Raw genomic sequence first — 16,638 nt, 5'->3', positions numbered from 1 at the left:
TTTTCAAAATAAAAGCATGTACATACTCACAAACCAGAGGGTTTGAATTATATTTAATGACTGCGCAAACAAGTTTATCCGATGACTCTGAGCAGATGATGTGTATTTTTTATACATCTCTATCATGGTGTATATACACTTTTTAAACTAAAAATGTAGTTTTATAGACTCAGTATATGTTTACTTTGAAATGTTAGTCTTACCTGGACCGGAAATGGCAATGTCGAACTTATTTCAATTTCCATTTTCAAATCACTGTTTCACGATATACTGATTTAATTGCCCCTTTCTTATTTTCTTATTTTCTGTTTCCCTTTTATATTTGATTCTGGGTACATTTCTTTTTACCGAGTATTTAATTCCCCCACACTCCTTTATTAAAAAGTGAAAGACAGCACAAAAAGTGGTTAGGTTATCCAGAGTGCATTTTTTTTAAAAGATTTATTTTTATTAGGCCTTAAATACATTAACAACATTCTGCCATCTTAAAAATAATATATAGATATCTTAAAAACATCGTGGTCTTTACACAGTTGACCTCCAATACATACATAGATAACATACGAAAATACATTTTACAGTTTGGCACATTTACAGAAACAACGGTAAAAATAAATCCATCACTTTTGACGGACAACAGTCTCTCACACACACACACACACACACACACACACACACACACACACACACACACACACACTTTGCAGACATCCTCCATCACAACCAGGTGAACTGAGGTGTTTATCTTAAATGGGCTCGAGCTACTGACACCCAATGGTGCTGTTAATTAGCTTACCTATATGGATCTTGAGGGAATGGACACAGTCCACCCTCCAGACACTTACAGAACAAGAAAACTGGTCGAACTGAATCAACCGTACCAAAGTCAAAACATGTTGGATACTTATTTACTTACTTCGACACTTTTTAAAATAATAGATACACCCCTATAGTTCAAATGTCCCCAAGATGGATGAACATTATGTGTAGAATTACAGAAGTAACCACTCGTCTTACGTGTTTCATAGAGCACAGAAATGTCAGTACATCAGTTTCTCGGCCACCGAAATGTTACAATAATGTGGCCTTCACCTTCACATCTTGATCACTAGGGGGCTCTCCTGGTCAACGGACACTGTCGTTCAGCTGCAGAGGGATTGCATACGAGAAGTCAAATCTCCTTGAGTGAGCCAGGAGCAAGATCTGATGGCACCTCCACTCCTCAGTCTTGTGTCCCCTGCATCAGTGTAATACGGCACCCTTTATGACAGGCACATGCTTCCCAGAGCTTAGCGCTTGATCACCACCTGCTCATAGGCTCCAGCTGCGACCCTGAAAGAGAATGCCACAATGTGTTACACGGCAGGAAGTGAGGGTAATTATCAGAGCTGGTTTGTATGCTGAACTTACACCGAGTTGTGAGATCGAAAGTGACTTAACGTTAAATTTTAGAAATGTGATGACCAGTCTCGTGGTTAATAGAAAGACTCTGCATCAGAATCCCAATTTAGCATATTAGCGATTATTTGTGTTTGGAGTAAATGCTTGTGTGTGGCACCCACAATCCACAGTTACATAATCACACCCACCTTGTGTGATGGCTTCCCAAGGCTGTACTCCCACCAGGACCGACAAACAAGCTGAGCCCCTCCTCTGCAGCAACAGACACAATAACACACACACATTAGAAATAAAGATACTGCCAATCAGCGCACAGTCAGGGTTTGAAATGGCTCACACTTTGTAGAAAACCTAAAAATAGATGACAATTGATAGGGGGACGTTGGGAGTGGGTGAAGCAGCTGACAGGGGAGCATCCAGGGAGGCAGTTGATAGTCGAGGAACCATCAAAAAATACATAAATGTGTGCAACATGAGTCTCAGTGGATAGGGACAGTCACCATTTCTTAACACAAATATCTGTCCTCTACACTAAGTCTCTGGTTAAGGACTGTAAGATGGCCGCCCAATGTTTGCTCAGCTATCAGTGAGGTTAAACTGCCCTTGTGATATTCATAGAAATGATATGCAACTTAAACTCTGTAATCCTTAATCTAATGAACCTTAATAATCAGGCTGGCAAGAATACAATTGTGGTCCAAACTGACATCCAGTTTATGACTTGCCATAAATGTCTAATCAGCGTTCAGCATTTCAAGGAAGTACTTAAAGACGTTGCGTTGTTCCATTGCAACACCTCAAAGTAATTTGATCCCATCAGCAGGATGCTAGGCAACTTTCCAAGACAGCCTCATGCGTCCACTAAGTTAAGGATTAGCTGTACACACCCTCTGCACTGGAGTCCAAGAAGCCATGGCTGAAATCTTGGCTCTGCAGGATTTTCTCTATTATGTCATCGGCATCCACCCTGGTGGCATCGACTCTCTTCAGCTGATTCTCCACTGAGTTCTGTTTTACTGGATGTCTGTTGGAGAAAGAGAAACAGCATATAATATTACACACGTGCTTCAAAGGAGAAGATATAAAAAACAGAAGGCCTAAGTCAATATATTTAGTAGACCAGGGAAAGATTAGATCCCCAGGTTTGCTTATGACAAGGTTGTTATACACAAAGGTCAAAACCAGCATAATAATTTAGCAGTACATAAATGATGGCAATTACATGTGTCAATTTTGAACTCTGGTTGACTATGAGTATTACCTTGGAGCTTTAACAGGGGTAGAGGGATGTTCAGGAGTGGTCCTGCTCTCCCCCTGCTGGTCACCTGGTTCCAAGATGCTGCCGATGCCGGTGGAGGCAGAACCTCCTGACGCGCTCCGCCGATGGCTGAGGTCTGTTAAACTGGAGTGATTCGAGCTGTAACCTACAGGACAAGAGCGAAAAACGTACGCTAAGGTCATGCTGACGATTGTGTGGTTGGTGTAGTGGTACATTAATGATGTTTTTGTTAGAAGGGAATAAATATGCATCTCTGTGTTTGGTACCTGAGATTTTTGACTGCTGACTTGCATGGCTGGGTGTTCTGGAGTGACCATATGCTAGCAGCTCCTCTGGGACTGATACTGACTTTCCTGGAGTGTCTGAATGAAAAAAACACACAAGCGGAAGCAAAACGTTTAGCAAGAAATATGCATGTACAGCTAAAAATACTATTCAGAGGAAGTTCCTATTTTCTGTGGTAAAACCATAGAGGACTCATTACGGTTTTTTAAATTTTTTAATTTTAATGGATGGTTCTTGTCAAAACTAATGGCTACAACAAAATCTTTGCTTTTGTCAAGTAAAACTTGAATTTTGCTATTGTAAGGAAGAGAAAACTCTTAGTTTCTGTATGTACATACCAGTGAGTGAATGAAATACGTGCACGTCGCCTCCCTTTCTGTCCTCAAGGAGACACTCTGCTTCAGCCTGTGGGATTCCCAGAGTCATGGCTGTGGATGGGGGCCTAAAGGGAACACAAGACAGTGATGTTACGGAGAAGCAGGGTGGCTAAGTGTGATAGAAAAGAGCCTCTTTAACTGCTTTATCAACAGCGAGTATGTTTACACAGACACTAAAAATATGTGTAGGATTGAAAATGTTGTGGTCGTCGTATACAAAAAGACACGGCACCACACATTCACATCGCTACCCACATTCTGCTGACTCATTTTCCTACAGACAACAGCGTCTACAAACCAAATCACAAAATATAGACTCTGACGTCAAGATTCACTACAACAGTCACTTCAGTGTAGACGGCTGGCAGCTGGCTTGCATTGCATGGACATGTGAAAACCTGTTTATTTCTGTTGTTGCTTTGAGGCAACACGGAAACATCTGAAGATATAAATGTTGTAAACGCAGTGATTTGACCTATCTGCAATAGCATCAAACATGCATTTGAGATGAATGAGATGTATACATTTTGTAATAATACTAGATAAAAGAAAATGATTCTGTACGTATGCTGCTCAATACAGTCAAAAAGGTGATAAGCCCAGAACTGCAGTGACACTGGGATGTTATTTTTCATTTGTTTCAGTCTGTACATGTCATTAAGGCCAAGCTGATTTCAAATCAAATTACTGTAGTAATAAGTGCATAAGTGTTAAGTAATCAAAACAGAATGACAATTACTAATTAACAACTTCCGTTAAAGCAGACTTTAGCACAGGAAACCCACTTCTCTGGTACTGAGATGGGGGAGGAGAGACAGAAAAAGTGACAGACGCACATAAAAAAAAAAAACTAAGCGTCATCGCTCTTGTTGCTCTTCTGTTAATCCACCACACAGAATGAGTAACACTGCGGGGGAAGAATGACTCGGCCATCCTTGAGTTTACACTTTGAACGTCTCCTAGGCAGCAGTCGGTGTATTATTACACCAACAGGGCGTTGGAAGATGAAAGAACATAGGGAATTACTTAATGTTAGTTGAGGAGAGCTGACTGTGTGCACATGGTGCAGACTTTGCCAGGAGTGTGATGTTACATCACGTCCTTTGTGACAAACTGCTCTGCATACAGCTCTTGACAAAAGAGAAAAAACAAACTTCTGGGCTGAGCTGATCGCATATCAGTTGATGTTGGGCACATTAATATCTGGGTTAGGCGTTATCAGCTCTTGGATAAGACTGGGATAAGATCTCAGCTACTAAATGATTTTCAATAACTTTTAAATGTGGCTGTCTATATTATCAGACAAAAGTGTTTTCAGTTTGGCGACGAACAGGATGTGATGTGAACCTCTTTCCTCTGTGGTTAAATGCAGACTTCTCAATATTGGGTACAGACTTTCGTTGCGACCACAACCTTAACATTTTGGAGTTAAGGTAAACATCATGTCAACGTTTCCTTAGTTACAAATCTCAATTTGAATTGAAAGTCAGACCTTCAGGGTGAGTAATAAACATGAAACAGATGAAAAGGAGCTCTTACGTTTTGAAACAGGGGTCTCCAGACATGAGTTGTGTGGTAATGACGACCTGTAACAGGAAAAAGCAGATTAGAACCGTCAGTATTAGGCTGACTAGCAACTGCACACAACTGTACATTTTGTGAAATGTAAACCCATTGACGATATGAGCCCCAGGGAGAATCAGCATATTTCTAATTCATTCCCATGGCTCAGTTTATGGATCACAGGCTCAGACATGTGCTGCATTAAACATCAGGACTTTTCCATGCATGTCATGAATCCAACTTTGTTCCAACTCAAGAACCGGTGACTTGCCTTAGAACAGCATGGATATGTCTTAGGCTAATCTTTGTTTTGCTAAAATACAGTCCTGACATTTCCAAAGGTATTTGAAGGATTTTGGAGCTATGTGTTAAAACACTGCCACACCTTCAGAATTGAGTTGTCCTGTCGGGTGTTCTTGGTGTCGTATCCCTCTAGGAGACACCGCCGCGTAGTGCTGCCAGATCCAGCAAATTCAGACAGGTTCAAGTCAGCAAAGCCCAGCTGCACAGGGATATAAGAGAGCAACCAGTTTTACCCATCTGACAGTTAAAATAGTCAAATATCAGATTTTATTGAATACAAATTGTACTGAGCAGTTGCTCTGATTGTCAGCATTAACAATCTTATTGTACAGAAAGCATCATCTTGACATAATGTGGTGTTATAAAACACACAGTAATCTACACTTAAAGAAATCCAGCCCAGCTAAGCTTCGTTGGAAACACAGATGGGACTGAGACAATTCTTGAGAACTCAGATAACCGAATTCTTTAACTCAGTAAGGTTATTGGTTAACATAGCTGAGGTTTTGATTTACGGATTTTTCAATCAGTAACCAAAGCCGGAAACTAGAAAGAAAAACATTCTTAGTATGTAGACTCGCTAAAAGTCCTCTAAGGGCACTTTGAGGGGAAATCTTATCACATACATTTTATGATAAGACTCTTCAAATAGATGTCTGGAACCTAAGCTGCCGTGTTTACAACAAATGCAGGTCTACAGACTTACCTTTGCAAAAGATTTCCCACCCTTCAATTCCTAAAAATGACAAGAAAACAAACATGAGTTTAATTTGCCTTCTTCATGACTATCTCACAAACTATTTTTATTACAATATTTGTGACTCCCTGCTGTACGAACACTCCCTCCACAAAGCAATTGTGGTTACAAATTAACCTCACTTCCGATCTTATGTCCATTAACATTTTCTTAGCACGTTCAACTCTCGGTCAACTGGACTCGCATTTTTGTAGTGTCAACAAAACAGCTTGGTGGCAGAAAAAAATAACCCCATACCTTGCGCACAGACACCCGGCACACACAGGGGTCCAGTACACCTGTCCCCGCGCTGGCACTCATCTTACAAATGAAAGAGAATCTCTTCTTCCAGCGCACACAGTTGGCTTGGACTGACTCCCTGTGAGAGAAACAAAAGCAAACATGCACACTGAATACTAAAGAAGCAGATGTTAATCACAAATCTGCCTGATTTAGAGTGTTTGAGGCAGACGTGTCCCCAGACCATCAAGAATGATAAAAGATCAAGTTTTGTATGTTTCTAATTGTAATCAGAATATGTAGATAATGTTTTTTTTTTTAATTTAGTCTGTGAAATGAGCTTAAGATCTTCCTTTAGGCTTTGAGCTATGACCTACAAAGTACTATTAGATGATGTATTCACTCATCCTTTGCAAACATTTGGTGATCTCAACTGGTCAGTTGAACATGTCAGTCCAGTCTGTGATAAGAGGAAAATTACTGTTATTGTGTTTGGATGTTGACCTAACTTCTATGATGGACTGCTCACTGTCCCATATGGATCAAGAAGACAAACATTTAAGGCAAGTTAGTGATTTCTGTTTTGGGGGCAGTTTTAGTACATTTTATCACTGGTGATGTAAGTTTTTGAAGCCGGGATTAGAACAAATAATACTATGGCTTGATATTATTAAGATAGCACTAGGATCTTTTAAGAGCTATTTTAACAATAATAGTATATATAGAAATAATGTAAAAATAAGAGTGATCACATGGCCCATGTGTCATAAACAAAATTGTACATAGGGTTGTATTTGAAAAAAGAGACAAAAGTCATGGTTGGAGCAGGATACAACTAAGAACACAGTGTTTACAGTGTAGTTTTTAGTAACAGAACAGTAACCATGGATAAGTAATGAGGGGTTAGCGGTTAACATGTGCTCTTATGTGTCCGTTTTTCCACAGTGACTCATTTAAATGCTGCAAGCCGTTAAAATCACAGAGCCAAGAGAATGAACCTTACATGCTCCTGCACAATAGAAGGAAATGTTTGGTTGTTACTGTCATACATATAAAACAATGAAGCAAGCAGTGAATAGATAATGTAGAAAAATAAATGTAGGAGACTCTGCTCTATTCAACATAATAATAAAACACAATAATAAAGTACAGTTATTACTGTTAATCTTATGTTTACACCCCACTGTTGACTGAAACACTTGAGCCAAAATCTAAATTGAAGCTACTTTACGTTACGTTCAGTTGCGTTACCTAGCAACTGCGTTGATCAACTGACCGTTGGCTAGCAGAGGCTAACGAGAAAACTCTTATTTCTATCTATTAAAAAAATAACCTGTGATGTGTTTAATTGAACTTAAGAGCAAAACTGGCTCTTAAATCGCTAAATCACAGCCTCCTGGGTTGTTCTGCTTCCTTACACACAGCAGAAAGTCTTCAACTCTGGGCAAGGTACAGTTAATATATCCCACTTAGCTTTAGCTAGTCGTTAGTAAACTGTTTGTTAGCACGTTAGTTGCCTTGGTGATAGCTAGCTTAACGTTAATTACAAATTAGCATGAATGTCAAGGAATGCAGTTGTAGATAAAGAGGCATCACATGTTAAACAGCTGTCCAAGTTAAACTAAACAAAGGGCTTGAAAGTGGTCAGAAAGAAGTTTCGCTTAAATGTAATTTTAGCTTGTTCGGACAACCAGTGAGAAGTCGCTATAAATAGCAAAAACTTCTTACCGAGACGACTCTTCGGCAAAGCCTCCATCGACGAGTCTGACTTTACAGAATAAAACTCCGTTCACGAAGGGAACCGACGACAACTCCTCCAGGTCGAAGTCAACTTTGAACTTAAACCGCTTCTTCTTCATAAGAATGAACGACATGTTGTATCCTGGACGTGTGAGTGAGACACAACGAGCCTCTGTCTGTCTGTGTGTGTGTCTGTGTGTGTGTCTGTCTGTGGTGGTTGGAGCTGACAGACGGCTGAACACTTTCCCTGCTCTGCGCCGCTGTCACTGCTGCTCCCTCAGCTGTTCCTCCTCTCTCTGTCTGTCTGCACACACACACACACGATTCAAACTTCAAATCTCCTCCTTCACACCCACTGAAAAACATAATGCATGACGTGAGGGTCATTCCGAGGTGTGATTGGACGCCGAGAAGAAGGAAATACCTCGGTCACGATTGTAAGGGTCGTGCAAAAAAAGTCCATCATAGCCTGAAACTGTATTGTCTGCGTCACCAACACGAGCTGGTTATTGAACTGAAGTGACACAGTTCCCCTGACCGCTAATGACTAGAGGAGAAGTAGGGGAAGATAAGGGAGGATATCATTCAGCTGGCATGTGATTTTAAAAAAAAAGAAGAAATGTATAATAAGATTATGACAACACTGAAAAACACACATGATACATGCTCAGTTTGACAGATGATGAGAGTTTCGTCTGTAATGGTCATTTAAGCAACACTTGTGATCTGTAGGTGGAAGGAATTTCCCCAGACAAAGCCAGGAAATAAAAATAATTAAAAAGAAAATATACAGAAAAACATAAAAATGAATGTTGTTGAAGCCATTCAGCATGAGCACAATCAGGATTTGTTCTGCTGAATGTTTTAATTATATCTAAACATCGGTGGAATAAGTATTCAGGCCATTCGCTTAAGTGAAAGTAGTAATACCACTATTACAAGCAAAAGTCCTGAATTTTACAGTTTGCAGAAGTATTATCAGCAAAATGTACCTAAAATGCCAACAGTAATTTCCATTGTGTCATACACAGATTTTATTGGCTATATCTATTATTTTACTGGCTCACACATATATACCAGCCACCTAAACACACCTGATTCTTCTCATCAAGATTAGACACAAATTAATGTGTAACGAAATAATGAAAATGTTGAAAAACGCCCTATGTCGCAATGTTAAAGAAAAGGAGAAAAAAATCCCTGGATCCGTCCCTTTATCCAAAAGTTAATGGGGCCTATTTGAGGTCGAGACCCAACCTAGTTTCCCTAAAATCTGGTCAGTAGTTGTTATGTAATCCTGCTGACAAACCAACAAACACACAGACACGTGACACATAACAATGCATCATACATAGTAAATGGACTGTACCTATGGTGCCATTCTGGTCTTCAGGAGTGATAACCATATGCACACATGCACTGATGGAGGAGCCACTGGGGGTAATTTGGGGTTCAGTATTTTGCCCAAGAATACTTCGACAGCGGGGGCTTGGTATCGAACCAGCGACCTACGATTGGTGGGCGGCTGCTCTACCTCCTGAACCACTGCTGCCCCACATGTGCACCCATACCCCAATATCCATAAGTGCCTAATATCAATTCAGCAGTGAGCTTCATCTGTCCCTTTGTCCAGGGGCCCAGAGGTGCCTCATGCAGGGCCCCTCCTGACTCTTCTTCCTGCACGCGCCCCCTTTAGTTTGAGGAAACACCGCCCTCTGGTGGCGACCGGCGGCGCTGCGCTGAGTGAAACACCACACTGTGTGTTTCTCTCTGCTGACACGTCCTCCTGCTAGATGAAGAGATTAAATACCCTCTATAATGCAGCATCGCGTATCACCGGGGACGAGGGCGAATGAAACAGATGAGAAAGTTCACTATTGAAAACATAAACAGGATTATGCATATGGTTAATCCAGGGATTATCTCTCCACCCGTTTTTACCATCTTTCCTGCTTTTCCGTACTACAGTGGCTGCGTCGCCTGCGTCGCTCCGCCCTCCGCTGCTGCAGTTCCCTCTGAGCGGCGACGGAGTTCCTCCTCTTGCATGGAGCAGCCTGCACATTAAAGTCACTGTGAAGCCTGTTTTTTCATCGTGAACGTCGAGGACACACCTGGATTCGAGCAGGGGTCATAAAGGATCTGAATAATGGATTAATAATCAGCTCCTGACCCGCAGGACGACTCGCTCCGGACGCCGCTTCCACATTAAAGCGCCACAATGTTTCAGACGCTACGGACGCTGTTGCTACCAAACGCCCGCTGCTGGGATGCCAACAGTGAGAGGTCATACCAGGACCTGTTCGAGAGGCTGGACACCAATAAGGATGGCAAGGTGGACGTCGCTGAGCTCCGAGCGGGCCTCAAGGCGATGGGCATATTCCGCCTGGGTGCTGCACAGGTAGGACCTCAGGGGGTGTCCTGCACAGACAGGAGTCTCAGGGCTTGGCCTGCTCGTTTTGCATGAAATTCCTGAGTAGTGTGACTGTAGGATGTCTGTCTCTGTGTGAGAGAGAGCAGGCAAATGAAGATTATGTCTCCCTTCCTGCAGAAAATCGTGTCCTCCGGTGACCAGAACAAAGATGGGAGTCTGGACTTCAACGAGTTCTCCAGATATCTGAAGGAGCACGAGAAGAAGCTGCGGCTCACGTTCAAGAGTCTGGACAGAAACAACGATGGTAAGGAGCTGGAGGGAGCAGAGGTGTCCCTCAAATACTTGGCACAGATGTTCACTCATAATTGCACATGTGTATGTGTAAAACATGTGTACCAATCCGCTGTTTGCATTGTGCCAGGGCGCATTGATGCCTCAGAGATCCAGCAGTCCCTCGCAGAGCTGGGCATTGACATCAGCAGAGAGAACTCACAGAAGATATTACAGAGGTTTGACCCTCTCTGACATATCTGCACTCATGAAACCTGAAATGTCCCTGTCTGCTTTTATCTGGGCCAACAGCTCATGAGTAAAGATGTTTCTGTGTGTTTCCTTTTAGCATGGACATTGATGGGACCATGATGGTGGACTGGAACGAGTGGAGGGAACACTTCCTGTTACTCCCGGCCCAGAACCTGGAAGAGATCATACGCTACTGGAAACACTCCTCGGTACAGGACTCATGCAAACAAGCTGTGTAGGCAAATACAAATGTAGCTGCAGGGTGACGGATCACGTGCGTCGTCCAGGCCTCTTATGCAGGATATTATGGATTTTCTCTGCAGTCCACATTTTGGCAGCAGAAGACTGTCTAACATAATTGGGTCAGGCCACTCCACTCAGTTTCCCTCAGCTCACTCCTCCAGTGCAAATGAAGATGTCATTGACTCGTTTGTTTCTCCTCCTGCAGGAGATAATGCCCCTGTCATGAGAAAAACATCACATTCTTTATCTGAATGTTTCGAAATCTCCCCAGCACTGCAGATTTATGGTGTCTCAGATAACAAAACCAGACAGCGCTGCTTTCTCTTATCATAAATGTGTCACAGTTGTAACCACAGGACCCACCACCGACAGCACAAGCCCTCGTGTTTCCCTGCAGTGTTGCATTTAATTGCCACCGCTCCATATTTGGCACTTCCGAACACCTTTGTGCTTTTGGGAAAACACTAGGCATGTTTATCTGAAACAGCCAAAGCATGCACGACGAGGGTTCAGCCGGCTCAGTGATTATGTTTTCACAAGCTAAAGGACAAGCGGCTCAAGTCAGTGTTTGTTAAAACAAACAAGTCCTGCAAGTTTCAGCCAATATGCAGTGAAAACCTTGACACCTTTTCATTCAGGGTTTTGTAAACGCTCCCCTCTCTGCAGTGTGCAGCAAGTAATGTGGCAAGAATGAAAAAAATGTTGCTGCATCGCTGTGAAAATAGTCACAGAAAGGAGAAGTGTGTGTGTGACGTGTCTTCCTGTGAAAATACGCTCTCGTAGTGAAAACAATCAGAACCTCTTACAGTATTTATTATGGCCATAAACTGACACATATCTCTTCGGTCTGACCAGTGCCCATAGATAAAAATGATTGATTAGATGTGTTCATGTTGTAACTAGGTGCTGGACATAGGTGACAGTCTCGCCATCCCAGATGAGTTCACAGAGGAGGAGAAGAGCTCAGGCGGCTGGTGGAAGCAGCTTTGTGCAGGTGCAGTGGCGGGGGCCGTCTCTCGCACCGGCACGGCCCCTCTGGACAGAATGAAAGTCTTCATGCAGGTGAATATGTGAAAGGAAAAATGTCTTCTTTGCCTCTGGGATGAAGCTACGGAAGCCCTGAGGGGTCTGATCTAAATTATTTTCTGTGTTTCTGTTCAAGTTTTGTTTTTTGCATCTGTGAAAACAAAAATGTGTGAAACAAAGTGAAATTTAAAAAATTCAGGAGAATTTGAAAAAAAAAAATTCTCCTGAACTTCACTTTCAATTTCAGTTTTGGTTTTCACTTGGTTTCATGCATGGAAAAAAAATATCCAAAAAGATCTTTTTTCTTCATGTGTTCTCACAAATGGAAAAATGAATTAAGGAACTTCAATTATCCTAGCAAAACTTTATTTTCCGGCAGTTCTGAAGTCATAAACACAGGAGAGAAAACAATTTAGACAGGACTTAGAAGATGGATCACCTGAAAAGACCGTCTTCACTTGCCCCTCAGGGCTTCTGTTTGAAACTCTCCTGTAAACCTTGTATATTTCTGCTGCAGGTTCATTCTTCTAAGACCAACCGGATAAGCCTGATAGGCGGCTTCAAGCAGATGATCATAGAGGGAGGTCTGGCTTCACTGTGGAGGGGGAACGGGATCAATGTTTTAAAGATTGCGCCTGAGACAGCAATCAAATTCATGGCATATGAACAAGTAAGCTCTGAAAATGCAGCTTTTATATATTTGATGCGCTACAAATATTTAGAATACATATTTATTTTCTTGCCATGTCTATGTTTTCTGCAGTATAAGAAGTTGTTATCGTCAGAGGGCAAGAAGATCGAGACGCACAAGAGGTTTATGGCTGGTTCTCTGGCCGGAGCAACAGCACAAACAGCCATCTACCCGATGGAGGTAAGGCTGCATCACACTTTGATCATGCTGTCTCACTTACGGGATGCATTGTAATAAAATGAGGTCAGCTCTTTAAAGTGTTCCACAAAACTTCAAAACCACATTAATCACAGGAGCCTGCACTTTCTCTCCTCAAGGTTTTGAAAACTCGACTGACCCTGAGGAAAACCGGCCAGTATTCAGGAATGTTTGATTGCGCCAAGAAGATCTTGAGGAAGGAGGGTGTAAAGGCTTTCTACAAGGGCTACGTCCCAAACTTAGTGGGCATCATACCCTACGCGGGGATAGACCTGGCTGTGTATGAGGTATGCAGGCTTCGTGATGTACTCTGCCCCTTTGGTGATATTTCACAACAGAGCGCACTTTGTTTAATTAACCGTTCATCTAGGATTACTGGGCTACACTCAGTTCAATCAAAGAAGTAATGTTTGTGCTTCGCTGACGTGCGCTTTTCTTTTTCTGCTGCGGCTCAGAGTCTGAAGAACGCCTGGTTGTCGTATCATCCCAAAGACTCGGCCAACCCCGGAGTTCTGGTGCTGGTGGCCTGCGGCACCATGTCTAGTACCTGCGGCCAGCTGGCAAGCTACCCACTCGCACTTGTTCGCACACGGATGCAGGCGAAAGGTAAACTCAGCCAGACATTCGATACCAGTGATGACACGGCATGTAATCACACAGTAAATAATGTCTTTCATGATGGGCACGATGTTTATGTGGCGGAAGGGCATCCCCGGCTCAATTAATTCACACCCTGCGATGAAATTGTGGTTTAAAGAGGTAGTTTAAGTGTTTTGAAGTCGATCTATATGAGGTACTTGTCCATAGACAGTGTATTAATAACAGTAGATGGTGGTTGGCACCCCCCTGGTTCTGAGAAGCAGTAGGAGTACCAGTGTAGGAAGATATGCATCAGCTACCGCTGTAGACAGGCGCAGCAGCCAAACTCATTTTAGCAACCGAAAAAAAAATCAATATCAGTTTGAGTGTGCACTATATTTAGAAAGTCGTCACTGCTTTCAGACAGCAGTTTCTGATGGAGATCTGAAACTGTTATATCCATCTATACTGTCTTCATCCCCACCAGATTACTTTGACAAAATATGTAATTTTAGTTGCTGGTCTACTGCTGCCTTGATAGATTAGTAGGGATGCACTGATTGTGAAATTATAGTAACTATGTGGCCAATAGCTGCTGCAGATGTTTCTTTGGTGTTGTTTAGTATGTTTTTGTTGTTTTCTATTCCCCCGTTTGTGCCATGGTAACAAGGAAATCATCATGAAAAAAAAACCCATAAACCAAACTGGATTAAAATCATTCAGCCTTCATTTCACTTCAAATTAGATCATACAAATTTACGAAACAACCTTTTAATATAACCGTCCTTCACATGAAAGAGATTCTTCTTTCTTTTTAAAGTGACTGTTTCAAAAGCATTTTCAGCCCGCTATACTTGCCTTCCTACTTAACGATAAGAATTTTTCAGAACTTAAAGGGGCACTAGGTAGTTTAGGAGAAGAAATTCAAACTAACTTTTAACTTTTACAATAATAGTGAGGTAATAATAATTATATTTTCCATCACTGAATAAACAAGCTGTTCTCAGAGGAAGATAAGGCCCCCAGAACACTGTTTGAAGCTAGAAAGGTGGCAGGGTCTGCCACATATAAACAAAGTAAAACAGCATGTGTTGTCCTTTAAAGTCAGTTTGTTTATCATTATCTTTTATTCCGTCATGAAAACAAAGATCTTTCTCTGCTGATTAAAATCTCTTAATATGACACAACAGATGGGGAAGGTCATTTATTTGGCAGTCAGCAATGTGAATATCAGCCGATACTGATGTTCAGCTGACATGTTGGTGCATTCCTATCAGTTTGTTTGTGTTATTGTGTGACTTTGGTGAATTAAAGGCTGAATTATTAACGCGCAAGTTTCATGTTATTCAGGATAAAATGTTAGAACTGTTTTTGTTTAAGGAGTCTGGTGGCTTTGGAGAGAGTGATACAACGGCTTCAGCTCCCTGTCGTTAAAGGGCAAAGTAAAATGTAGAAAATATTCTAACTATACTGTACACTTTAACTGATATAGATTTTTTTGGGTGACTAAAATTATAATAATCAACATAATTATCCCTTTGAGGAACAGTATATAGTATTTATGTTGAGTTGTTACGTCTTACACTGTATATTTGGAGCTTTAAATGTTATATTAAAGCTGCTGTTAACAAACAGAAGAATAAATGAAACGTGCTTCCACACGCTGCACTTCCTCACTGTCTTATTTTCTCTCTCCAGCGTCTCTGGATGCGTCAGACCAGCCCTCCATGACCAGTCTGATGAGGAAGATCGTAGCCAAAGATGGATTTTTCGGACTCTACCGAGGCATCCTGCCAAACTTCATGAAAGTCATTCCTGCTGTCAGCATCAGCTACGTGGTTTACGAGTACATGAAGACCGGCTTAGGAATATCCTAATGATGACGCAAGCGGCTGAAAGAAGAACATGTACTGACTTAAAAATGGCTGAAATAACTGAGAAAACAGACAGACTTGAAACATACAGAGCATGACTTCCACCAGCTGGCACCGGAGCTCAGTGGATGGAAAGCTGTATGCGACCCACTATGGGGCTTCTGTCAGTAGCTGAAGAATTTATCAGTTGTGGTGAGCATGCTTTAAATCTTATCCTCGTTTTCAATTTACACTCCGTCCCAAACAATATTTGACACAAAGATAGTCCTGTACATGAATACATGCATAAAAAGAAGACAGTATAACATGTAGTAGGTTGTTAAAATCATCTTGTTCTTTTAAAAAAATGTGATCAAGCCAAAATATTAGCTCAATGGGACGTACTTTTCATTGTGCTTTTTGTTAACAGAATAAATATTTTCTGTAGAGAAAGGTGGAGCCTGTAGCGAAGAGGTAATGGTCTTATTTTAACTCTGAATGAGGAAAAACGACACTGTGAGTTTAAACGCTTAAGTCCACACCCTTGAGAGGTAATCTAACACTTTTTCTGAGTTGTAAACACCTGCCCTGGACTGACATCAGCTCCAGACAGCAGCTGGCAACTAAGAATAACTGGCCCTGAAGAATCAATAAGTTGTTAACACTGGAATAGTGCGTGCGTGAAGACAAACGCATCTGGTTCACTTATTCCACATTCTGTGTGTTATTTGATGCTCATGTGCCTTACAACGCTCGACGTGAACTTTGACATGTGTTTTTTTAACTAAATGTATATATATATACTGTATTTATGTACTGTATATATATCTGCTTTCAGCTATGGTTATTTATGCGTTGTGATGGTAACACAGTAACCAGTCATTGGACTGTAATGCTGTTACTACTGGCATGTTTTTTGTCTTGCGTCACTCCATTTCAACACATCAAGACCCTCCACCCTCCAAAACACACACATACACACACCCACGACAGGATACTGTTACATTTGACATTGTGCATTGTGTTACTTGTTCTTCCACTACAGCCCAGTGGTGGGACATCTTTATCTTCCATGTAAGATGACAATCGGACTTTGGTCTTTCTTATAAGCTCCGTTGATGTGGATTTTAAGAAATCTAAGAAAAGCTAAGAAAAACTAGCCTTGAATTCATGATCGCTAACCTGAGCATGTGGTAACTTCGTGTAGAAGTTTCAAACGGTCTTTGCCTGA

General features: G+C 41.6%; 2 protein-coding genes across 4 annotated transcripts; one reads left to right on the top strand and one right to left on the bottom strand.

Annotated features, from left to right (window-relative positions):
• Positions 1–407: 407 nt before the first annotated feature.
• LOC311267233 (EEIG family member 2-like) lies at positions 408–8,058 on the bottom strand (the record flags this gene model as incomplete). Its single annotated transcript, XM_084370174.1, has 11 exons — positions 408–1,332; positions 1,590–1,653; positions 2,289–2,425; positions 2,663–2,825; positions 2,947–3,042; positions 3,304–3,407; positions 4,882–4,928; positions 5,291–5,407; positions 5,915–5,944; positions 6,203–6,323; positions 7,913–8,058. 11 exons carry the CDS (start codon positions 8,056–8,058, stop codon positions 1,290–1,292), a joined length of 1,068 nt encoding a protein of 355 aa, XP_084226300.1. The 3' UTR covers positions 408–1,289.
• LOC311267230 (mitochondrial adenyl nucleotide antiporter SLC25A24-like) lies at positions 7,462–15,873 on the top strand. Of its 3 annotated transcripts, none has more exons than XM_084370167.1 (11): positions 7,462–7,633; positions 9,893–10,322; positions 10,473–10,599; positions 10,717–10,804; positions 10,915–11,026; positions 11,964–12,122; positions 12,604–12,756; positions 12,850–12,957; positions 13,095–13,262; positions 13,431–13,581; positions 15,253–15,873. In XM_084370167.1, the coding sequence occupies exons 2-11, from the start codon at positions 10,143–10,145 to the stop codon at positions 15,429–15,431; spliced, it is 1,425 nt and encodes a 474-aa protein (XP_084226293.1). In that variant the 5' UTR covers positions 7,462–7,633; positions 9,893–10,142; the 3' UTR covers positions 15,432–15,873. The 3 variants fall into 3 exon arrangements, with proteins under 3 accessions (XP_084226293.1, XP_084226292.1, XP_084226294.1); XM_084370166.1 differs by lacking the exon at positions 7,462–7,633 and adding an exon at positions 7,983–8,074; XM_084370168.1 differs by lacking the exons at positions 7,462–7,633; positions 9,893–10,322 and adding an exon at positions 7,989–8,074.
• Positions 15,874–16,638: the final 765 nt, after the last annotated feature.

Source organism: Pagrus pagrus (genome assembly GCF_965226575.1).
Source record: "Pagrus pagrus genome assembly, chromosome: 12".
NCBI classification, from domain to species: Eukaryota; Metazoa; Chordata; class Actinopteri; order Spariformes; family Sparidae; genus Pagrus; species Pagrus pagrus.
This window is presented reverse-complemented; position numbering and strand designations above follow the sequence as displayed.

What these genes read in the sequence shown, in the direction of transcription:
- LOC311267230 (XM_084370167.1), top strand. Translation starts at nt 10,143, where the DNA reads ATGTTTCAGACGCTACGGACGCTGTTGCTACCAAACGCCCGCTGCTGG. An exon ending in GCTACTGGAAACACTCCTCG is followed by an intron (nt 11,027 to 11,963) that starts GTACAGGACTCA and finishes TGTTGTAACTAG; the next exon opens with GTGCTGGACATAGGTGACAG. An exon ending in CACACGGATGCAGGCGAAAG is followed by an intron (nt 13,582 to 15,252) that starts GTAAACTCAGCC and finishes TTCTCTCTCCAG; the next exon opens with CGTCTCTGGATGCGTCAGAC.